Raw genomic sequence first — 25,916 nt, forward strand, 5'->3', positions numbered from 1 at the left:
ATCATGCTCAGTTTAATTTTAGATATGCTTCTTATTAATAAACAACCAAAAAATCATCTTAAATAGACAAATTGATTCATAAAATAGATTTGTTTTATTCATCCATACACAAACAATAATAGTACATCTTTATTACTGATGAAAATATACCCCACTCTGTAATGTAAATGTAGACTTTAATGCACAAATAAACAGAACAATAATATCAAAAAACAGCTGACTTCATAACAATGCGTTAAAAGGAAATACTGATTGTGCGGCCATATAAACTTGTAATTTTCCTGAGGAAAGACCTCAAGGTAAGTAGCGTCAAAGCGTGACAAACATCTTAAAAGTATTCATTCACCTTTTTACATTCTAGTTGGGCTTCCCTTCAGTTTTGAGTTTGTGTCAATGTAAACGAACCAATAACATTCATTCCTATCATAGTGATCTAAAAGAAATATGCAGTAAACACAGAGCACGATCATTTATCACAAAGGGTCTGATTTTCTCAGAAAATATAACAATATGTACAATATGTACAGTCTCCATACCACAAGGGTAAGGCTGCACATTATAATAAAAACAAGAAAACCCTGTGATGCGAGAGCTTTTTTTCACATTGATTCACTGCAGAAGAAACAGCAAGCTCTAGTTTAAAGTTGGAAAAACAACATTTGCTGCGAAAGGTTGACAGATTAGCCAAATCCTTTCCACTTGGTGCTGAGGTTTCCCTGATGTTAGAGAATGGCTCTTTATGAAAGCATTTAAAAGACGTTTTTAGCACAAGATTTTCTTTGAAATATTCCCTCATTTCCCCGCGACCCTAAAAAAGGAGGAAGCGGATCAGAAAATGGATGGATGGATGAATATTCCCTCATTAAATCCAAACACGCAAACGCTCCCTGGCAGAATTTTCCATTTCATAGTCAGACGATCCGGCAGAGATCAGAGCTGTCACCATTTCTACTAGGGATGCTCCAATCGTAATCAACCAATCACTGTCAAACCAGATCGATCGGAATTCTCATAAAAGCCGATGGTAAGTTACGATAACGCGACAAACTTCAGAAGTTTTTCTCATGCACAGGACGTTAACATCCCAGTCTCTTGATTTTAGTGCCTGAATAACACGTAAAATGTTCAGTTTGCTAAAGTCGCTGCTAGCTTTGCCCCGCCCATTAGCTTAAAGTGTATCTGTGCTAGTCAAGCTTTCAACACCAATCGCGTTTCATCTGTTACCAAGGAATTGCCGTACAGTTGAATCTGCGGCAGTGTTTTGCCTTGTTTTTTGTTGTCGCTTGTGCATTTTTCTGCCATTTTGTATATTTTTGGAGTCTTTGTGTGTATTTGTTTTGAGGGCCGAACAAATTTAGACCCTCGTGCCAGTGTCTGCTCTAGTGTTAGACCGGATCTTTTGCTTGAACTTGCAATTCAAGTTGATCCTTTGAAGGTCTTGGGCGTGAACATGTCGGTGCTTATTGGTACTACTTTGGCAATTCATGACACATTTCCATGTTTTCACAATAACATATGGTAACGATGTTCGTAATAGGTATCCAGGAGAAATTAAGATGCCCAGTTTTTCATCCATCATGTAAGCGGTGATCAGAGCAGCTTTAATGTGGTATATATACAACCTCCCTTTATTTAAGTTTTGAGCACAAACGCCCTCCACCAAGCTTCCACCTTCAACTGAGCAGTCTTGTATATTGTGGCTTGGCCATTGATTTAGGGTGTGATGCTTCCCAACAAGTCGGGGGTCAGGTAGCCATTGGGCGTAGGGATGGTCTTTGGGATTATCAGATGAGAGGCTGGCTTCAGGTTTGGTGTTAGCAGAAGGCTGTTCTGTCTGCCCACGCCCTCCACCAGCGTGTAGCACAAAGAACCTTGGTGAGGGGACAGCGGTCCATCCGTGGCTCGGGGGTGATGCTCGGTGAGGCCCCCTGTTGGTAACTTTGGGTTCACCTCTGAGGTGTAGTCCCTCTGCTCGGCATTCACCACGCAGAGCTTGAGCTCTTTGCTTTCCTGGTCTTCATTGGGATGTTTTTCCTGGAGCTCCTCAGGGGACAGCAGCACTTTCCCAGATGATCTGACCTCGCTCACCTGGGCGTATAATGCCTCCCGGCTGGGGGCAACCACTAGATGCCCGTCAGTGCCGCAGCCCTGGACCTGCTGAGCGTCTGAGGCCGTGGAGTGCGACACCGACACTTCTTTGCTTAGCGTTGGAATATGAGGTTGGAAAGGTGACGCTTCTGGATCGCTGGGCAGATCCGGGTCGCAGCAGCTGGCCCGGCCCGAGTCGTCGTCTCTGAAGCCGATGGACAGCGGGGAGCAGTTAGAAGTCAGGGCGCCGTCCATGAGACAGTCCGTGTCCAGGTCGGTCAGCCGCTCGTTCTGCTCCTCTATGTCCAGGTCGATAAACTCCACCCAGGGGTCGCTGTTGTACAGCTCGGGTCGCAGGTCGGGGTGAACGCCCAGAATAGACGTCAGCTCACGGAGCTTTCCTTTCTGCGCACAGAGATCATACAGCAGGAATGGGATCAACTGTCAGTGAGTTACGAGCACTGTCAGAGACAAATATTACACCAACATAAAAAAATCATTTTGAGATTATGTCCTTATGTTATTGTATTTCACATCAATTCTGGCTGAAACTACACACCCTAAACATGGATATACTACTAATAATAATAATGTATCCTTTATTAATCACTGAAGTGAAACCATATTGAAATTCTTTCTCTGCATTTAACTCAGGAATTGTGAAGCAGGAAGGGGGTGTGGTTTGGTCATCAGCGTTGAACAAGTGCAGTTCTTATTTTTCAAAATAAAATTACCGAAACAAATACAAAAGGTTACTTTTTTTAAAAACTTTTCTTTTCTGTGGCCTGGCACAAAACGGTCTGCAGCCCGGTGGTTGGGGACCACTGTCTTAGCAACGTTTGAGGCTATCTTTAGCATTATTTCAAATCCTGCAGGGACTTTTTTATAATATAAGAGAAAAATCTCGCCACTTTTATTTTGGAACAATAGTGATTTTTCTTGTGTATCCCAAAGCACATCTTTCTATACCAGTGGTTCTAAGACTGTGGGGCGCGTCCCTGCAAAAACCTCGAATTTTAAACAGACCTTAAGATTATTTATTCTATCTATCTCTGTGTAGCTATTTTAATAAGAACTGTTGCACATACTCTTTTTGCCCATACATTTTGCACTGATATATCTATCGGCATCCTTCTCTGACCTGGTTTTTATTCTTTTTATTCTTGTATTCTCGTTTATCCAACTGTTTTTGTTGTGGCTAAATGCAACGCAATTTCGTTCTGCACTGCATCTCTGATGTTACGTTGAATGACAATAAAATAATCTATTTATTTATCTATCAGTATAGTCCTCTATTTACAATTCTCTCAATCTCAATCCAAGTACACAGGTGCTGGTTTTTATAGGAGGGGCGGGGCCAACTGTGCTCGTTTGTGACACACGATGATCCAATGATGTCATAGAATCTCATTCTCAGCCAATAGAAAAATGTATTTGTAATTGCTGGGCTTGAACCCATAGAGGGCAGCCACTCTTACATTTTACAACAAAATATGCCAAATTGAGATAGTTTGACTAAAATGTTGAGAGCTGGACCAGGATCACTCAACAGCACTACTTCATACCAAAATACATTTGTTTTCAGCAGAAAAAAGTGGTTTGGGGGTTTAGTTACTCATTACATTTTGTTGGGATTGGGGGGCATAAAAAAAATTGTCACTCTTCAAAGAAAAAAAAAATCAAGAACCAACTCTCTATACATTTTTCATTTAATATAATCACTTGCTGAGATAGTGCGTGTCAGTAAGTGACGCATGTTTGATTATGGGTTGAAATCTCATTGGTTTTTAGCACAAACAGGTTGAGTCGTGGACCTTCTTCTGCGAGCCCTACGTCACACACTGATTAGTATCACACAGGACTAAAGCTTAACCTGGATGAAGTTGAGGCTTGGTTCATCTTCTTCACCTGCCAACATTAGCTCACCTATTCAAGTGTGAGCCTGCAGAGCAACTTGAAACCACAGCAGCTGAAGCCACAGGTCAAGTGTCTGTGTACGTGAGCAGAATGTGTGCGCGTGTGTGTGTGTGGTGGTAGTGGGGTGGAGGGTGGGGGTAGTTACCTTGAGCAGCTCAGGGTCAATTCCTCTTATTTTTGGTCCAGGAACGGGCGGCAGCAAGACAACCATCAACCTTTAGGCAGAGAAAAGACTGACGATTAGGTTTCACATCGGGGAAGTAAAACACGTTTGATGTCAGTGCACGTGGAACAATGCACAAACAGGATTTTCAACATTTACAAGATAACTCGTAATTAAGACATGGACAAGCCTAAAATTAGGATTTATACTGAATATATAAATATAAAAGACACTCAAACCCAGAGGTGTAGAGAGTACTGTTATATTTTACTGATGTAGAAGTACTGTTATTTGATTGAAATTAGGTAGGTAGTAAGTAGGTCATACATAAAATACTCAAGTACAAGTAAAAAGTAGCTCAATTAAATAGTACTCAAAGAAAAGGTTACCAATTACTTTCACCCCCCATGTTTATTGTTGGTAATAAATCTTGCCACGGTTCCCTTGCATCCAGTAAACATCTCATGAATAAACTTATAAAGGAAGAGACCAATTCTTGAACAATTTATTTTCCACAAAGGCATCTGTATAAAATAAAACGTTTGTCAAAATGTGCAATTCTTTTTTAAAAAAAAAACACCAATTAATTCAATTCATAATAAAATAATTCTATGGCTCTAACTATAGCTGCATTTATAAACTCTAAAACTGAGAAAATAACCAGCATCCAATGCTGTTTTAGTGCCGTGCATTAAGTGCATCTGATTGGTCGGCTATGATGTGATGCATATATATATATATATATATATATATAATTTACTCAGTAACAGTTGGGTGTAGAAATGTAAAAAATTGCTTCTTTTAAAACATACTTAAGTACAAGTAAAATTACTGATTTAGAAAGATACTCAAAAAAGTACACTAGTCAATTACAGTACCATGAGTACTTCAGTTACTGTACTTTCACCTCTGCTCAAACCGAAAGGAATATTTCCTTTATTATTTTTATTTTTTTTGTGTGAGAAGAAAAAAAAAGAAAAAAGAAAGAATATTTTATTTACCCCAACAGTAGTGCAAAAAAATGGTTTAAAATATATTAAGATAGTAAATTATGTCTGTGAGCAGTTGTGAACCGAAGTTGCAAATAGTCATCTTAATTATAGTTTACTCAAATTGACTTACTTGTCTTGTCGTGAAATGAAAACTAACATCAGGATGGCCACCAAGCACAAGGCCCCAAAAATAAGCAAAGCCATGACTGGGAATCTTGGAACTATAGGAACACAGGGAGAGAAATGTGATTGGTCAAAGAGCAAACAGCTCGTCAGTGCTTGGTGAACACACCGAGCTTTACCTTCCGTCGGCACATTGATGAAAACGGAGTCGCTGAACTCGCCGAACTCTTTCCCGCCAAACATTTTGCATCGAACCCGGACCTCGTGATTGGTGTTGGTTTGGAAGCCGTACAGGGAGCGGTGTGTGCTTTTTACCACATCCGTCTGTGACAAACCACAGCGAAAACGTAAACTTCAGCGTTAACCAAATACAGCGGGAGAACGCATTCTACCCACTTGCAATGACCCCCCCCGTCCCTCCAGTGGTCAAAAGTATTCATTACAGATTTCCCAAAATTAATTCGAAAAAAATACAATTCTTAATATAATATACATAATATACAAATATTGTAAGTACCATAAAACACAGTGATTGTACAAAATATAAATTTATTTGTTCTTTTTTTAAAAATACATGTCCTTTTTGGTGCTCGAGTCATGTGACTTGGTTCTTCTTCTGTTACGCAATTCTTCTTCACAATGTAGATGGTGAAGCGACACTGTGCCCAGCAGTTCATGTATGGTACTGCAGCATAAATTAAGCAGAAAGTGGCCGCCAGCCTGAATTTATCATTAATTTACAACAGTAATATAAAAATTTGAATTTTTAATGACAGGGTCAGCCTCACAGAGCTAAAAAAGTAAGAAGAAATCAGGGCAGAGCTGCTTTCCTTACATTTTATTTTTTTACAGCAGTTTTACTGTTTTGAAATAAATGCTGGGATTCATTGGATTTTTGAATGTCTGAGGAAGGTTTTGTGACCATTTTTGATGGAATATATGGATTCAGTAAGACATGAACAGTGCTGGCTTGTTTATGTCGTCATTTTTTTTCCAAGTTTGACAAAATGTTTGCTGTGATGGTTGCGCGTTAGAATGGTTTATATGGTAAAAAATGAAAGATTCTAAGCTTTCAAACAGTAAATGATATGCTGCTGTATTTGAGAAGCATTTAATCTCGTAAGAGCGTGAATGCGTGAGAACATGCATTTTGACCCGTATTTGGGACGGCGGACGCTAGGGGGTTAAACAACACGTCGACGCAAGTTTTTGTAGTTAACATTATCAATTATGTTACTTATCATTTTTGCATTATTGTGTATGTTACACAGTTTGTGTTTGGTGCGAATCTCGAGATGGTCTATATTTTCAATTCTATTTTTTCTTTTCCCCCCCCTAGCAAGAATCTCAAATTCCATCTATGGTGCTTGCTAAGAGTCTCTCCAGTTACACTCTGCACACCATTGGAAACACACATACCTGTAAATCATTAACCCATCGAGAGAGAGAGAGAGAGAGAGAGAGAGAGAGAGAGAGAGAGAGAGAGAGAGAGAGAGAGAGAGAGAGAGAGAGAGAGAGAGAGAGAGAGAGAACGCCATACATGTCGGATCTCACCGTCTCCCAATGGTCTGAGCTGACGTCACGATATTGAACTTCGTACTCCAACGTCATCCAGCCCATCTTCACATCTGCAGACTCCGGAGGTTTCCAGCTCAACATGACGTCAAAGTAAAAGCCTGTGAAGCTCATGTTCAGCAGAGTCCAGTTCAGGCCAGTCGGGGGGTCGGGTTGGACTACAGAGCAGAAAATCAGTCTTTAATGATGTACGCTCCATTTAACAACTGAAAAACTGACCTGAGGTTCATTTTAATCTATCTCGGAGTAATGACACAAAATCAACTAAATGATTTCAAAAACATACAAAACAAAAATGACAACATAATGACAGAAAAATACACAAAACAAAAGAAATCCAGAAAATGACTGCAAAAGCACACAAATATACACAAAATAACATGAAAATAAACAAAATGACAATTAAAGAAAAAAACAATGATTTTAAACACACAACATAAAGGAAAAATAAACAAAACAACAATAAAAAAATATGATTCCATAAACACATAAAATTATTAAAAAATAACTTACAAAATGTGAACAGAAAAGCACAAAATGATAGAAAAAAATCCAAAACAACTACATAAAAAAGCATATGAAATGTGGCAAAAAAAGAGACACACAATGATTGCAAAAACACCATAAAAAAGGACTAAAACTTTTGCAATTTCCAGTTTTATAACTCAAACTAGTCATTATACATATACAATGTGGCCGGATCAGACAATGCACAGCTCTGTTGAGGCTAAACGCATCCCATTAATGCTGAGTATTACAAACATACATGTGCAGGTTATATATCATTAGTTCGACTAACATTAATAATAAATAATGAGGTTCTGCAGCTGCTCTCAGCTCCTGCTTGTTTAATGACACACTCACCGATGTCTTGAACGTGAAAGAGGTTCTCGTCGTAGAGCACGGTTCGGTCCCTGGAGCAGAGCTGCACGCTGTAGGAGGTCCAGATGGAGGTGTGGTTCTTGTTGAAGAAGCACTCGTTGGGACTCTCGGTGCTGTAATGAGGACATTCACTCCAGTTGCTAGCAGAGGAGGCGGACGGCCTGCCACACGGACAAGGAAGGAAAAATTAGATAGGTTAGTCACTGCTCACAAGGTCATAGCCAAGGACAAAGTGTAAAGACAGAGTTTTCATATACTTTAATACTTTAGCGGAGCTAAGCTATCAAATGGACTTATCAATTTGTTGACTCTTTCCTTGTTCTGCAGCAGTAAATGTAGCAGTGCTTTCACTTAAAGCTGGGGTAGGGAACTTTCTCCAGATACACTTTTTAAGTTTCTGGTTTAAATTGTCTTTATGATCTGACAGAAATGAAGATCTTATGTGCTCTTAAAAAGAAACAAAGAAAATCTGTCAACTGTAGCAGCTGTAATTCTTCGACCAATGAAATAAAAAGGTTTTTTTTTTTTTTTTTTTTTTTTAAAGGTTCCATGTCATGCTATTTTTCACCCATCTCCATTTCATCTAAGAACCCCAAAAACATAGTAATTGAGGTTTATTTTCCCAAACTCGCCTGTTTTCCAGAGTTTTAGCCTCTGAAAAGTCACTTTCTGAGCAACTTTACACAAACAGGCTGATTTGTGTCCTACTTATGCATATTCATAAGTGGGCGTGTCTATAGACAGGACACTGACTTCCTCCTCCCCGCACAATGATGTAGGGCCAGAAGACAGTCCGCCCTCCTCCCACCCACTCCGCAGCCGAGCTCATACTGCTTTATAAACATGAGACAGAGCGTGGGGGCGGGGCGTTCGCCGGTACATACATAGACTGTAGAAAATACAAACATAGCACTGGGCGAAGGACGCTGACATGCTCACCTTCGTGGGGCGTGTCTGTTTACATGTCAATCACGGCAGAGAGTTTCCTGGAGGCGCGGCTTCTCCAGCTCAGTGGCGTGTTAAATTTGTCATCAAAGTGGGAACGCGTCATCAAATTGGAGCGAGGTGTTTGGGCTCACCCTGCAGTAAGAAAGGAGCAAATCACCCTCTAACTAAATATTGAGGGAATCAATGTAAAAAACACTTTGGGAATGTGTATGAAGCCCATATAACACTTTTATCATTTTTAAAGCACAGCGCAGCCCATTTAGCGTAACATGGACCCTTTAAACAATCACGACTCCCCGTCTCCCTGCTCGTTCTCGATTCCACGCATGCACGAGCCCACACTGAAAGTGCGTCACCGCTGACAGTTAAAACTGAGTTTTTGGTCACGTTTTTTCAACATATATAATGATAAAGTTTAGTGTTTACATACTGCTGAATGAGACAACAAGGTTCCTACACAATACAAGCAATGAGCTTAGGTCCACTTCTCCAGGAGCGCTGCTCGTGCACGTAAGTAAGAGGGAGCACAGAGGGGAGGGGGTAAAGGTGGAGCCGTCGGAGGAAGCTATATTCAAAAATCAAGCTGAATTCCTTATCCTACCTTTAAAAACTGATCGATTTTTAATATAAACTCTTAAATCTACCATCTAACACAATGTTTCTCAAATAGGGGTACGATTACCCCAAGGGGTATGCGATGGCACTACAAGGGGTACTTGAGAGTGAAAAAAAGTGGTAAATTTAACAAACAAAAGCATTAAACATATGGGATTTTATCATTTCTATTTTTAGTTTAATATTATAATCATAATGAGGATGGAAATGATCATGATTAGAAGATGAAATGAAAATATAAAAAAAAAATTCTAAAAATGATAAAAACTATAGAAATAAATATATTCAGGAGGCACTAAATACTGTTTCATTCCACTTATTTACAAGGGGATTCTTTATAATGTGTGTTATTGCTCATTTATTCCTTCTTTATGATTTATAGAAAAATGTTGTAGTTGGATAAAGGGGATACTTGGATTCAGAAGTTATAAAAAGGGGGTACTTGGGCCAAAACATTTTGAGGACCACTGATCTAGCATATCGTTCTCATGCTGGTGTGAGTTACAATATCAGGTGGGATGTCTCCAACAGAGCACGGAGGGTGTAAAAAAAGCTCCGACTCAGCAGAATCCAGAGGGGAGGCCTTCACACAGCCTGACCTTGACCTGAGCTGCAGTTGAGCGATGATGTGTCTAAGCAGGAATTGTTATTGCTGCTGGGGTTTTTTCCCCTCACGTGTCACAGCCTGGAGCTTCTCTCCACACACATTCAGGGCTTCTGTTTTTCTCCTAGTCTTCAGAAACGTTCTGGTATTTGAAAGCACATATCTGTGTAAATGCTGAAGGTTTTTCCCCTCACTTCATGTTGACGTAGAAAAGTCGCAGGTCTCCAGGCTCCGAAACGTTGAGAAAAGCCCCGACGCTCCATCTGCAGCGGAATGTCTCCATGTTGGCTGAGACGCAGCCGGTGAGGTGTGGACGCCTCAGGGAGGGAGCTGTGGTTAAAAAGAAAAGGGAGAAAAGAGACATGTAAAGCTCATCATTACCAAACTCCTGACATGACTCTGATGGTTTCTGTGCGGTTTCTCTATTTTAGCCCTTAGGATTTATTGCAGCAAAGTCCGGGCTGCATTCCAGCCTCACCTCGGCTGTAACTGAACTCCAGGAAGCTGCAGTGAATTCCTGGAAGTTCTTTTACTGCTTTCAGACAGAAACCAGCAGTCACAGAGTTCAGTTTCTTTGATTGTATCTGATTTTACAGATAAGAAATCAGGAAATAAAATGGTGGGTTAGATAGAGAGGGAGGAAACTCTAGCTAGACAGAAAGCAAGACAGTGAGATAGCTTAGGAACTCGACCGATAATGATAGAAAGTGAGATAGCTCCATAAGTAGGCCGAGAGTAAAACAGACAGATAATTAGACAGATAAAAAATGGTTAAAAAACCTAGACAGCGTGAGATAGCCATAAAGAAGATAAAGATAGCAAAAAGATAGGGAGCTAAACAGATAGCGAGATGTCAAGATAGCTAGCCAAAGTGCAAGATTGCTAGACTGATCGAGAGATAGCTCGAAAGGGTCACAAGCTAGCTAGACAGAGTACAAAAGAGCTAGAAACAGCTTGAGATAACGAGAAAGAGCTTGAGATAGTTAGACAGCTAGCGAAATAGTTAGCCAGAGCGTGACATAGCTAGACAGAGCAGGAGATAGAGAGACAGATAGAGACTGCTAGACAGAGCAGAAAATAGCTAGACAGATAACGAGCTAGCTAGACATAGTGCAAGACTGCTAACCTGGCAAGAGCCAGATTAATGTGTAGCCCTCCCTCTAACTCGAGTTCTCCACACCGATCTGGGTCTGTGTCTGGCGAATCCTCTTCGGAACCAGGGAGGGACATGAACAGAATGCTTGAAGCTTATTGGGCAAAGCGCCTGTCCACCATGATTTGTTTTAGCCAATCACACGGCATGCGCCACAGAGACGCTACAACAACAACAACAAGGCTCCGTCTTTACTGTTCAAAAATGCACAAAGCGCCTCTCACTGTTGATCTTTCAAAGAGGAAATGCTGGATTCTTCTAAAACAGAGTTTGTAGCAGCTTCCACACGTTCATCCTCCTGCGTCGACATCTTTCTATTTTGATTCGGAGCTATACTAATAGTGGTAGTCAGCTACTTCCTCTCCCTGCAACTGCGCTTGCGCCAGTTTTGCTTTGTCACACCCGGATATCCTGCCAAAAACCACAACACTGCCTCATGATTGGTTCGAACCAGTTCGGTTCGCTTACAAAATGAAAAGGCTGGAACAACACAAGATGGATTCTGGTGTTCATGAACACCAGGAGAATCCATCTTGCAGGCAAGGTTACAAGATTGTTAGATGGAGCGCAAAATAGCTAGTAAGAGCTTAAGATAGTTAAGACAGTTAGCAAAATAGTTAGCCAGAGTGTGATATAGCTAGACAGAGCACGAGATAGCTAGACAGGTACCAAGCTGGCTAGACTGAGTGCGAGATTGCTAGACAGAACGCAAAATAGCTAGAAAAAGCTTGAGTGAGTTAGACAATTATCAAAACATTTAACCAGAGCACAAAATAGCTTGACAGATAGCAAGAAAGCTAGACAGAGCCCAAAACAGCTAGAAAAATAACGAGCTAGCAAGACTGAGCGCAAGACTGCTAGACTGAGCGCAAAACAGCTAGTACGGGCTTGAGATAGTTAGACACTTAGCATAATAGTAAGCCAGAGCGTGACATAGCTAGACTTAGCGCGAGATTGCTAGACAAAGCGCAAAATAGCTAGAAAGAGCTTGAGATAGCTAGACAGATAGCAAAATAGATATCAATAAAGATCTCTAGCTAAACAGAGAGCTAGAAAAAAGTAAGTAGTAAAGTAAGGTCAAGTATGCAATAGAGTAAGAAAAAGGAATAGACACTAAATAATATCCATCCATCTATCCATCCATTTTCAGCCCTGCTTGTTCCTGTTTTTCAGGGTCACGGGGACACTAAATCATATAAATATAATAAACATACACATACACACACACACTTTCTATACACACACAAACAGTAACATATCAAGACTCTGCAGGTAATCTACACCATGTTAGACGTTAGCATCGCTGATCTTATCAACCGTCTGAGAGATTACGGTTCCTGTATCATTCCATGTAGTTTTTTGAAAGTTCAAAGCTCTTTCCCGTCTGTTGTCTGACTGAAGAACAGCAGCTTGTGTCAGTGAGAGGTTGATGGGTTGTGATGATGACATGATAGGGGTTGAAAATAACCTGTTTACCAGATTCCCCGCTCCTCCTTGGAAGCGTGCTCGGACAGATTTAGGAGAAAAATCAATTTGATACGTAGCTATGTGGAGCGTATTCAAGGCAGCACCTCCAGGATTCATGGAACTGTATTTACCAACAAGATACTCTGAGTGACTGGGATTTTATTTCAGTAATCAGGAAAAAGGGACATGCAAATAATTCGATTATAGCCTTTTAAAAAAATATATATATATTTTTTTAACTGAATCAAATATCCTTTTTATGAAATACATTCAAAAGATAAAATAAACATTTAAATGTATTATGTGAATTCAAATAAATATATAAATTAAATAGTAAATTAAACTCAAACCCCAGGCCGGGGCCAAATTCGGCCCACAGGAGAAAGTAAAAATGACAGAGAAAATATGAATCATTGTGTAAATTTTAGGCATTTCAGTTTATATACTTTTAAGTATTCATATATATATTTTTTAACATCATATCTTGTGATTAACATTAGCGTGGTGGTCATAATGTGACGGCTGATCCGGATTTATATGTATGATAACAAATAATCTTTTTTACAGGAAATAAATGTAAATAAACAGGTAAATAATAAATGAATGATTACATTTTATTTAAAAAAAAGAAATTTATGGGAACAAAATGACTAATCGTCATAAATAGTTGTAAAGTTCCAGTTTTATTTATTCATTTGATTAATCAATAAATTGTTCAAAATGTAAGCCAAATTAATCATTATTATTATTTGTCAAATTAAATAACCATTAAATAAATTAACTATTAATTTTTTTTAAATATATATAATTTCAAAATTTAAATATATAGCAAGGCAATCTTTGGTGTGCATATGAATGTGCCAGGATTGTGGTCATTTATATTTTTCAGTTACAATTACGTTTTCAATTATCCAAGTTCAATTAAAATTCAATTAAGATTACAGTGACCAGCATTTTTTCCAAATACATTTAAATTACAATAATTTTTTTATCCTCAGAAAGTCAATTACACTTACGTTCTCAATTACTAAAGTTCAGTTACAATTAATCACAATGACTGAGCTTGAAATTACTAACCTAATAAAAGTGAGCATTCCTCTTGTGTTAGCATCTCTTATGATAATAGGTCCTAAATCAGCTGTAAAATAAACTAAAAACAAATATCTATCATCTAATATATTTCCTATCTATTGGTTATCTTGTTAGGCTTCATAAAGCCTTGGTAAAACATAGGTTTTAATATTTTTTGCTGTAGATGTCTGAGCCTTTTTTCTGTCACTATGCCTCTAGATTTGTTTTTTTTTTTTATTATAAATGGTGGCAAAGCTTGATATCAAACATATTTCAATAATTGTTATAACTGTGTAGAACTGTACATAGAATTTTAACATGGTTCCCCATTTTAGCGTTCAATTATAATTGACAATTTTTATCCAATTTTCATGGCAATTACAATTACAAAGTCAATTATCCAATGTCAATTACGATTATGACAGCAACACATTTTTAAGATTACAATTACAATTATGCCATAATTGTAATTAGTTTACAATCAATTACGCAATTACAATTATAATTGACCCCAACCCTGGGGTGTGCATGGGGCGTGTATGTATAAGTACAGTGTGTGCACTAATGCTACTGTCGTCGTTTGTGAATGAAAACAATTTTCTTCGATTCTACAAAAACTTAGCATTTTTGAAATATATAAATACATAAATGGATGAATGTGAGAGCATGTGCAGCGTACAGGAGGGTGCTTCTGAGCACAGGATGTGAGACTTTTTTCTGTTTGAGTTGCTGTGTTTGCCCAGAGGTCACTGCTGGTGTAAGCAAACAGGAGAGCAGCCGCTCTGCTGTGCACTCGCACCGCCTGCAAACACATCCCTAACACGATGAAGCCAATTTAGGCTGGATTTATCTCCACGGGCTCGAGCCGGAGGAGAGTAAACACGTTTCCGGCCTGGTTTTTTTTTCTCCGTCACAGGCTATTTCTGGGAAAAACAAAGCATTAACGGCTGACGGACATGAATTTTCTCTGCTCCGTGCTTCCTAATTGGAAGAGAACGATGGAACAGAAAAAAGCTACTGAAGGTCATATCTTGATTCAGCTTCACACTGTGCTTTTCAAAGCTTTAAACTGAGCCAACAGTTTTGGGCGCCGTCACTCAAATCCAGCACAAACCAGAAGAAATATTTATCTTTTATGTGACATTACCACAACATCTCTTTATAAGAGTTCTGCACTCAAAATGCATGCTCTAGTTTTTTTTATTTTTTTAAATGTATTCAATTCCACACAGGATTGGCTCTTAAAACTGCTCATTTGTAGAAAGAACATTAAGCAGGAAGCGTAGTGACTCTAGTTTTATATCTTTGTATGACTTTGTTACTTGCATTGTTTAAATTCACGGCCGTCATCTGCATCACAAAACATGTTAAAAAAAAACAAATCCTGGTTATTCCTGAGTTTCTACAATCTTCCACACACAGCTGCTCCTCTTCACCGCTCCACATCTGCATGTGACCATTTTACAGCTTTATATGGTCATTTTTATTTTTTTTACTTTTATCAAGTCAGTTCGTCTGCTTACGTCATTTTGTTTGTGTCGCAGCAGGGCAGGTTCAATGGCCCTCATTTATCAACTCTTTGTGCCTTCAGATCTGAGCGTAGACGTGCATTCAACCATATTCACGCAATTCCGACGTGATCGTAAGCTATGATCAGATCTCACGTCAGGTCCGATATTAACTGGGTAGAATATCGTGATATATCACGATAATATCGTATCGTGACCCACGTATCGCGATACGTATCGTATTGCAACATCCTTGCCAATACCCCTAGTGCAAATGCTCATAATCGATCTCAGCACAAGGTAAACTCAGACCGTGACACCGGCGCTTCGATCAAACAAACACACTTTTGTGGCCCCTGCTGTGATAGAAGTTGTCATTTTTGTGCAGAGGAGTGAAATCTGCAGAGACAAATGTAGCACCCCATCGCTAGTCAGAACCTATAAAGATAAGAGTGAACAGAGGGAGTAGATGTGTTTTTACAAGTGTGACAGAGCGCCTCCCTCAGTCTCTTTTTCTTGGTTTGTTTTTCCTCTTTTAGCTTATCTTCACGTAGATGGGAAAGGAAACCATCACTCATGTCCTTCCTGTGAGCACTTAGTTGAAGTCACATGTCCTAAGACTCATCGGCTGGGTAAACAAAACACACAAACACTTCCTGACCAACACGAGCACCAATCACTTCCCAGAAGTTATTAGCTCTGTTGCTAACAAAGCCGGAAATGATGAGTCATTCAGAGAGGAGCGTTTCCACCTGAACCATCAGTGACACTGTTTGTTCTGAACCTCAGATTGACTACACACAGACGCACACTATTGACACGACATCAGTGCGTAAGAGTTTGTTTACACAGAACGGAGCAGAATGGGAGCTTTCACTGAAAAACAAATATTCCCCATCAATGCCTTCTTTGTCATACTGTGTTGTCACATTGTTGAAATGTATAGAAAACTAATATAGATCAATAATTGAACATTTAAAAAGATATTGAAATACTAGATAAAGATGTTTTTAGCATCTTATACCTCTACATTTACCCAGCTGAGGAGTAGTAGGTAGTATTTTACTCAATGCACTAAACACCACGTTTATACGCTGCCATAAAATAAAACAGAAAGTCCATTTTAGCACCATAAACACATTCAATCCTCTTAACTCTAATAAGGGAAAGTGACATGGTAAAGCAGCTTTCAGCAGTTATGCTGTAAAGCACGGGTTCTCAACCTGGGAGGGGGTCCCCAGATGCCTAATATTTTTTTGAACAATTTGAGTAAATATTTGCTTATTTTTACCCTTTTTTCATAACTACAACAAACTTGTCATCTTTGAACCTATTTTCTACACTTTTTCTTGCCATATTTTCACTCCTTTTAATGTATTTTTGCTACTTCACTCCCATTTCTGCCACTTCTCCATCAAATTTCAATGCCTTTTCTGGACATTTTTCCACTTTCAAGACATTTTCTCACTTTTAAACCCTTTACACCACTTTTCCCACCTAACGTTGCATATGTTGATCCATTATTGTCACTTTTAACCTCTTTTCACCACATTTCATGCTTATTTTTGACATTTTAACCACATTCGCAATTTGTTATGCCCATTACTTGCCAGTTTAAACTATTTGTTCATACTTTTAAGCCAATATTGACACGTTGAATCCTTTTTACCGCTTTTTCCTGTCCATTTTTTGGCCACTCGGATTTGCAAATTTTAACCAATTTCTGTGGTTTTTAAAATCCCATTTCGCCATGGTTTCCATAAGTTTTGCTCACTTTTAACCCATTTTATTTGCCGACTTTATGAACGGGCCCCAAAAGGCTCTGCCCTTTATTCCCCCTTACAGATGGCCCTGTTGTTTAAAAAACAACACAAAAACGACTCCAAAAATACATATCATCAACAATAATACAAAGAATATGGGGTGCCAAGTGTAAAAATTTAGTATAAAAGTTGTAGCTAACACATTTTCAATATTTATCTCACTTTTCTCATATTTAGCACATTTTCCTACATTTAACACAAGATTTAACCACATATATAGAGGTTAAAAAAAGCATTAAATCTAAATTTTAAATCTAAATGTCATGTTATATCTAAATGTTAAATCTAAATGTTATGTTATATCTAAATGTTAAATCTAAGTCTAAATATTTAATCTAAATCTAAATGTTATATATCATATCTAAACGCTAAATCTTATATCTAAATGTTCAATCTAAATCTAAATGTTAAATCTAAATCTAAATATTAAATTTAAATCTAAATGTTTAAATCTAAATGTAAATATTATATCTTAAATCTAAATGTTTAAATCTAAATGAAAAGGTTATATATCATATCTAAATTCTTAATCTTATATCTAAATGTTAAATATTAAATCTAAATGTTAAATGTTAAATCTAAATGTTAAATGTTAAATCTAAATGTTAAGAGTTAAATCTAAATCTTGAACCTAAATGTTTCGCACATATGCTAATTGACGCCGCCCACATATACATATTAAAATACATTTTAATAACTGTGTTGCACTGTGGTGTTGGGAGTGTACTGTAAAGTGCAGCTCGTACACCTGCCATGACCGCGCACTTGATCTCTGCTGCCGGGAGAGAACCAGTCATACATATCGCCCAGGCAGGCATCGGTGAAGAGGTGGGTGGGAGCGGCTGTGTGTGTCTCTGTTTGTGTATTGGTTGAGGTTACAAGGGGCGGAGTCAATTAGCATATGTGCGAAACATTTAGGTTCAACATTTAGATTTAAATTTAACATTTAACATTTAGACTTAACATTTAACATTTAGACTTAACATTTAACATTTAGATATGAGATTAAGCATTTAGATATGATATATAACATTTTGATTTATATTTAAACATTTTGATTTAGATTTAATATTTAGATTTAGATTTAACATTTAGATATATGATTTAGCATTTAGATATGATATATAACATTTAGATTTAGATTAAATATTTAGACTCAGATTTAACATTTAGATATAACATAACATTTTGATATAACATAACATTTAGATTTAAAATTTAGATTTAGATTAAATATTTAGATATAGATTTAACATTTAGATATAACATATACAATTTAGATTTAGATTTAATTAATTAGATTTAATGCTTTTTTTTTTTACTTCTATATATGTGGTTAAATGTTGTGTTAAATGTAGGAAAATGTGCTAATTGTGAGAAAAGTGAGATAAATAATGAATATGTGTTAGCTAAAACTTTTATACTAAATTTTTACACTTGGCACCCCATAAAAGAATGACAAAAAATGTGGAAAAACAATTGCATATATACAGAAAAATTACTCCAAGAAAACAAAACAACAAAATCCAGAGCTGCTGTTCTTTCCTGTGTTAATGCTCAGATTGGTCATTATTTTAAATGCCAACATGAATGTTGATGATGTGAACTATAAGATTGCCCCCGCTGAGATAGAATCATGTGTGTTGTTGATTCACATGTTCTCTTTTCCACCGCGGGAAACCAGGAGCAAAGCTCTCCACATAAAGTGGACCAACGCCACATAAAGACCACATTTAGTATGAGCAGTAAACACTTCAAACACAAACCGGCTTTGAGCAGAAACGCTTGCAGAGGAGACACGCACGCACGCACGCACGCACGCACGCACACACACACGCACACACGCACACACAGTGTCGCAAGCTCCTTCACTCTGTCACTCCTGGGAATGTTACACAACATTGGAATGGTTAGTCCAAGAGTAAACAAGCCGTGTAAACAAAGCCACAGAAACACACACACACACGCACATGCACACGCACACGCACACAGAGTGGGAGGAGTGTGTCTAACAGCTCCTCATTGTTCCGCAGTGTTCTCCTGTTTCCAGGATTCCTAGGAAGCCTCTTCACTGGAACTGTGCTGCTGCCAAACAGCTCCAATGTTGTGCAACTCCTTTCTTTCTGCTCTCAAAGCTCAGGCTCAACACTTTCTCACTGCATGAAAACGACAAAAGCCCAGAGACACTTTCAGCTGAACTTTCATCTTCAAAAACCAACCAGCAGTCACCTCTGGGCACCAGTGGAACCATCATAATGAGTCAGTGTGTGTGTAGTAGCGATGTAACGATTTATCGTAAGGCAGTTAAAAATCGATTCATAGGTATCACGGTTGACATCGATACTTTGAAAATTGAATCGCAGTACTTTTTTTAAACAGCAGAGGGCGCTATATACAGTATGTGTGTATATATATATATATATATATATATATATATATATATACATATATATCTCATTCTCGTCCAAAAGTGTAGGCGGCGGGCGGAATCTGCTGCTACTTTCTTTCTGGCCGCCTTCTACTCTTAAACATGTTCATAAATGAATCCTTACATCTTTAGCACCGAAAGAATATCTGTAATATTACGTGAATATCTGTAAAAGTCACGTTTTTCTATTACCTCTGTCTGCTAGCATAGCATCTCTTCTTCACTGTTAGATTAGCTGCATGCCAACCGACCACTGGGTTACCAGCGCCCTCTGCTGGTCCAAACAAACATCTGATGTAAATGCAGTGCAGACTGGTCCAATTGTTAAAGCACAAAATACATTTTCAGTTGCACTTTTAAAAAGAAAAGGAACTATTATGTAGTTTTGCATTGTTTACTATAGAACCAGAATTTAAATTAATAGGCTTCTTCTTCCTTTGTATTATTCCTTTATCTATTTCATTCAAGATTTATTTTTAGTTAAATTGCATTGTTTTGAATAGTTTATCAAGGGATTATTTTGACAATGAAATATAAAAGGAAAATAGTACAGTATTTTATGTTTTTTTCCCCCCCAAAAAATAAAGGACAATTTTTCAGTCAATCATTTGTCTACAGTCCCATTTTGAAAAATAAATTGTGAGAGAATCGTACCGTGAACCCAGTATCGTGAATTGAATCGTATCGGGAGTTGAGTGAATCGTGACATCCCTAGTGTGTAGGAATAAAGAAGCCCAGCTGCAGGAAACACTGAGGCCTACCTTGGTCAGAGGAGGACTCCAGCATGGACACGGTGAGGAGGTAGAGGAAGGAGAAGAGGTGCATGCTGGGAGCAGCCATGGTGTGGAGCTGTGAAGGAGAAGATGTTAGAGAAGCACAGCAACCAAAGCCCTGCATGATAACAGCAACATCAGGAAACAATTAGGCCCCGCCCACTAAACAACAGGAACCAGTGTAATATTGTAAATGGACTCGCTTGAAAATATGGAATTTGGACCCAGTCTTTTTTGCACCTTTTATACATGATGGTCCATATACTGTGCCATAGTGCAGTGGTTCTCTTTTTGGTGTGAGATATTCCCCTGGTTTTCCGGAGTGTATGGTTGTGTTTTCAAACCTGCCCCAGTGATAATATTGTTTGGTTATTCCTCATCTCTATAGAATCACAGCCTCTCTGTCCGGGTTTCTACAGCTTCAGTCAAATTAAAGTCAATACAAGACTTTTTATTGCCTTTTGCAATTAAATTTTCTTTTTTTTTTCCCACTTTGTCTGCACATGCTGTCAAAGGTCAACACAACAATTGCAACTAAATTTCAGACCAACTTCACAGTAAGGGTGTGCGATCTGACGATATTTGATCGTTAAGCATTACAACATGACGACGATCTCCCAATTCACGGAGATGCTAGAGTCTGTGGTTCACATTTTAACCCTTGCGGTGCCGTGTCTGCGTCATATGTCTGTGGACCATACACAGAACATCCAATGGTTTTTTCTCTGCCAAATCACAGCATTTGCTAGTCAGTATGTCAGCATAACAGACATTAAGATTAATTAAGCACTTAAACAGGGCAGAAGTACACTCCGTTCCCTGAAACGAGGGGTTCAAACACTGCTTAAAGTAGGATTTTATTAATATGAGCGTGTTACCTCAATAACAAATATAAATCACTCGACTGATATGCTGCCTTGTTATGTAGCAAGTGTTGCAAATGCTAATGCTACACTACTTTAGTTAAACAAAGTAAAAAGACTGTGTGACTAAAATAACTTGTCAGCCTTTTTGTTTAATGTTAATTTTACTTGGAACTAGTTTGATGAATTGCTTACATACAATTAAAAAAAAAAAAAAAAAAAAAAAAAGAATTACCTTGTCCTAAATAATCTTTTATTCCTTTTTTCCATTTAGGGCGATGATTTTAAGTAGGTGATTTGGTTTGTTTTATTGGTAAATAACTTTAAAATAGTCTAAATGATTTGAATGAAAAAAATCGTGATCGTGATTTCACAAAAAAAAAAAAAAAAAAAAAAAAAATGTGATATGATATTTTTCCCATATCGCCCACCCCTACTTCACAGTAAACACAATTGAGGAAGAAAAAAAAATGTCACATCAATTACATAGGGGTAGGGTCAATTTTTTCCAGCGTGTAGTGCAGACGTTCAACTGGAGGCCCCAGTGTAAACACACACAAATACACAAAATGACAGTAAAATACACACAAAAAAACCAGACTAAAATAATCTAAATCACTCCAAAAACACAAGATGACTACAAAAATAGCCAAAAATAAATAAAACAACAAAAATACAAAAAATAAAACTATTCAGAAAAATCTTCGTTGGACAGGCAATTTTCGTTACATTTTAGTTTTCCCCACGTCACTGTTTTGTACTTCGTTTCGCTGTCGTGATTGCGCGATGTTACGTTAAATCATTTATTTTTAAATGTGAGACTAATTACAATCATTAAATCATTCTTATGTGTTAAAATATAAGACTTTCAAAACATTGATCTAAGACATTTTTATGAAAATTAAGGCTTTATTTTGAGATTCACAAATTTAATGCCTTGTAAGACTTTTCAAGAATCTGCGGGAACCCTGTCTGACCAATGAAAAAGAGATTAACAACAGAGGGTTTGTGTGTTTTTCTTGTTGTTGTGTATTACTCTGTTATGTTGTGTATTTTTTGGAATTCATTTGTGTATTTCTGGGAATTTTGTGTGGATTCTTTGGAATTATTTTGTGTATATTTTGTTTTTCACATATTTTTCGGTTTATTTCTGGTTGTTTTGTATGTTTTATGGGGTCGGTATGTTTACTTTTTTTTTTTTTCCTGTTTTGTGTGTTTGTTGTCATTTTGTTCAATGTTTTTTGTAATTTGGTGTATTTTCTGTATCTTTTTGTGTGTTTTTAATAACAATAACAATAGTTTTGTTGTATTTTGTTGGTTCGTCGTCGTTTCTTTGAGCGTTTTGAGTGTTTTTGGAGCTTTTCTGTTTAATTATTTTTGTTTTGTGTGTTTGATGTTGTTTTATTAAATATCTTTGTCATTTTGTGTGTTTTTAGAATCTTTTTGTGTGTTTTTTTTTTTAATCACAACAATAGATTTTTTGTATCTTGTAAAAAAAAAAAAAACCTGTGGTTCTCAACCTTTTCAGGCCACAACCTCCAATATGAAGGTTCCAGAGACCGGGAACCCCCACTGTACCTGAAGGTGGTTGAAGAACAGTCATGTGGAGACAGGGCCATCTATAAGGGGGAAAAAAGGGAAGAGCTTTTTGGGGCCCGTGATTATCTATGAAGTCCGCAAATAACATGGGTTAAAAGTTAACAAAAATGGTGGAAAAAGTGGGTATATGGGATTTTAAAAACCACAGAAATTGGTTAAAAAATTCAAATCATGGTGGCTAAAAACGCACAGAAAAAGTGGTAAAAGTGTCAATAAGTCCCAGAAAAAGTAGCAACAATAAGTTTAAACTGGAAAAATAATGGGCATGAAAAATCATGAAATATAGTGAAAACAGGTTAAAAGTGACAATAATGGGTCAACATGTGTGAGTCGTAACATTAGGTGGGAAAAGTGGTAGAAAGGGTTTATAAGTGCCGATAATGTCTTGAAAGTGGAAAAAAAAAATGCAGAAATTGCATTGAATTTTGATGTTGAAGTGGCAGAAATGGGAGTAATGTAGCAAAAATGCATTAAAAGGAGTAAAAATATGGCAAGAAAAAGTGTTGAAAATAGGTTAAAATTGGTGTAGCTGCAAAAAAATTGTAAAAATAAGCAAAAATGGGCTCAAACTGTTTAAAAAACTTTTTGGGTTTCTTGAAGGCACCTAGCAAACCCCTCCCAATGTCTCGGGACCCCAAATGGGTTCCTTACTAGGGCTGGGCCATATATCGTGATATAAGATATATCGAGTTTTCTATTTTTGCGATACAGAAAATGACAATATCCCTGATAGAGATATATCGATATATTTATTTTAACTTGTTTTTATTTATACAATGACACAATAGAAATAACATCAGATACAAGTATTTAATATTATTCATAGCGTACACTCAAACAGTTTCCTTCTTTACAAAGTTTCCATATTTCGGAGATATATATTTTATTGCTTATTTTGCATTAAAATACTCGTTTTAGGAGTTGCTGCTTGTGTTACTTTCATTACAGCATATTAACATGTATATTTCTGTTAATTTGCATAAATTTCAAGTCATTTTGTGTATTTTTGTTTTCATTTAGTTTTCTTTTATGTGTATTTTTGTGTCATTTTTTATATTTTTCAGTTATTTTTTTGTACATTTGTAGTTGTCTTGATTGTTTTTAGAGTAAATGTGGGTATTTCTTTGCTGTTCTGTGCATTTTTCTGCCAATTGTGTGTTTTTGGAGTCATTTTGTAGCTTTTTGGAGTAATTTTGCCATTGTTCTGTGCGTTTTAGTCATTTTGGGAATTTTTGTTGTTTTATAGAATTTTAGAATCATTCTGTGTATTTTTGATACATTTATGTGTATTTATGATGTCATTTAGAGTATTTCTCAGTTATTTTTTGTAGTTTTGTAGTTTTCTGGAGTGTTCTTAAAGTAAATGTGTGCATTTTCGCTGTTTTGTGTATTTTTCTGTCATTTGAAAGTTTTTGAAGTTGTATTGGTTTTTTTTGCATTTACTTTGGCGACTGCACAAAATTAGTCCAATGGCCACATGTGGTCCCCAGGCCACGGGTAGCTGATGTCTTTCTTTTAAGAAATTAAAGAAATGAGCTGAAGGTTCCAGGGTTTATGTTTATGTTTTCTGTGTTTTTAGCATCATTTTGTGTATTTTTGTTGTCATTTATTGTTAAGGGAGTCATTTATGTATATTTTTGTGTTTTTTTTTGTACATTTGTAGTTGTCTTGAGTGTTTAAAGAGTAAATGTGTATTTTTGCAGGTTTTTGCATTGTTCTGTCATTTTTTTTGTGTTTTTGGAGTCATTTTGTGTATTTCTGTTATTATTTTAGGGAATTTTGGAGTCATTTTGTGTAATTTAAGTGTCATTTAGCATATTTCTCAGTTAATGTTTGTACATTTGTAGTTGTCTTGAGTGTTTATAATGTGTGTATTTCTGCTGTTTTGTGTGTTTGTCCCTGATTTGGTGTGTTTTTACTGACATTTTGTGTATTACTGTTGCTGTTTTGTGTGACTTTGGAGTTGATTTGTAGACTTTTGGAATCATTTTGTGTATTTTTGTTGTCATTTAGTGTTTTCAGGAGTGTATATTTTTGGTGTCGTTTTGAATATTTTTTGTACATTTGTAGTTTTTAGACTAAATGTGGGTAGTTTTTGCTGTTTTGTGTATTTTTCTGTCATTTTGTGGTTTATTGGAGTCATTTTGTGTATTTTTGAAGTCCTATTTTTTTGCATTTACCCTGGGGGCTGCACAAAATTAGTCCAAGGGCCGCAAGTGGCCCTTGGGCCACGGGTTGCCAATGGCTTTCTATAGAAAAATTAAAAGGAATGTGTTGAATGTTTCTGGGTTTATGTTGTTGTTTTGTGTGTTTTTAAAGTCATTTTGTGTATTTTTGTTGTTATTTATTGTGTAGAGAGTCATGTGTATTTTTGGTGTCATTCAGTATATTTTTTCAGTTATTTTTTATATACATTTGTAGTTGTCTTGAGTGTTTTAGAGTAAATGTGTGTTTTTGCAGGTTTGTGTATTGTTCTGTCATTTTGTGTAATTCTGTTATTATTTTAGAGCATTTTGTGTATTTTTGGCATCATTTAGCATATTTTTCAGTTATTTTATGTACATTTGTAGTCATGTTGAGTGTTTATAGGTGTGTATTTGCTGTTTTGTGTATTTTTTCCATAATTTGGTGTGTTTTTAGAGACATTTTGTGTATTACTGTTACTGTTTTGTGTGAGTCGTTTTGTATTTTTTAGAGTCATTTTTTGTCATTTTGAGTGTTTTTGTTTGCAATTAGTGTTTCAGGAGTCATTTTATGCATATTTTTGGTGTTGCTTTGATTTTTTTTAAAAAAAATACATTTACATTTAAGTGTTTTAAGAGTAAATGTGTATTTTTTGCGGTTTTGTGTATTTTTCAGTAATTTTGTGTATTTTTTGAAGACTTGCATTGATTTTGGGGGCTGCACAAAAATAGTCCAAGGGACGCAAGTGGCCCCCGGGCCGCGGGTTGCCGATGCCTTTCTACTTGAGGTACATGCTGAATGTTGGTGGGAAAACTCTCCCTGTGTAATTTTCTGCTTTATTGAATCTCTACCTGTAATTCAGTCACAGCACATGTTGACTTTATAGGACAGAAATAAATAACACTCAATGTTTGGAGTTAGATTCACACAAACACGGAGAGAAACTCACCTCAGAGAAGACTAAAGTCGGCTGTAGTCTCTGTCAGTGTCACACAGGGTAAAAAAAAAAAAAGAAGTAGTCCAGAATAAGTCTTCTAACTGCTCGTCCTCGGCTGTGAGTGTTTCACAGACACAGAAAAGCCGGACACACTGGTGAACAAAGCTCCCAGTCCGACTGGTTTGTGTTTGACTGAAGCACAA

At 37.1% G+C, this 25,916-nt stretch overlaps 1 protein-coding gene across 4 annotated transcripts; it reads right to left on the reverse strand.

The window, feature by feature from the left end:
• Nucleotides 1-159: 159 nt before the first annotated feature.
• Nucleotides 160-25,916, reverse strand: ghrb (growth hormone receptor b). Of its 4 annotated transcripts, none has more exons than XM_028462315.1 (9): nucleotides 25,726-25,916; nucleotides 20,119-20,206; nucleotides 10,102-10,237; nucleotides 7,723-7,901; nucleotides 6,838-7,016; nucleotides 5,463-5,607; nucleotides 5,291-5,381; nucleotides 4,151-4,220; nucleotides 160-2,493 (listed from the first exon to the last, which is right to left on the reverse strand). In XM_028462315.1, exons 2-9 carry the CDS (start codon nucleotides 20,195-20,197, stop codon nucleotides 1,714-1,716), a joined length of 1,659 nt encoding a protein of 552 aa, XP_028318116.1. In that variant the 5' UTR covers nucleotides 20,198-20,206; nucleotides 25,726-25,916; the 3' UTR covers nucleotides 160-1,713. The 4 variants fall into 4 exon arrangements, with proteins under 4 accessions (XP_028318116.1, XP_028318115.1, XP_028318118.1 ...); XM_028462314.1 differs by lacking the exons at nucleotides 20,119-20,206; nucleotides 25,726-25,916 and adding exons at nucleotides 10,386-10,491; nucleotides 12,344-12,825; XM_028462317.1 differs by lacking the exons at nucleotides 20,119-20,206; nucleotides 25,726-25,916 and adding an exon at nucleotides 18,918-19,041.

This window comes from Gouania willdenowi, chromosome 12 (genome assembly GCF_900634775.1).
Source record: "Gouania willdenowi chromosome 12, fGouWil2.1, whole genome shotgun sequence".
Classification (NCBI taxonomy): Eukaryota; Metazoa; Chordata; class Actinopteri; order Blenniiformes; family Gobiesocidae; genus Gouania; species Gouania willdenowi.

Coding starts and splice junctions, on each gene's coding strand:
- ghrb (XM_028462314.1), bottom strand. Junction 10,238..10,385: donor GGAGTTCAGTTACAGCCGAG/GTGAGGCTGGAA, acceptor TTTTAACCACAG/CTCCCTCCCTGAGGCGTCCA. Junction 5,608..6,837: donor GCTCAGACCATTGGGAGACG/GTGAGATCCGAC, acceptor GGTTTGTCACAG/ACGGATGTGGTAAAAAGCAC.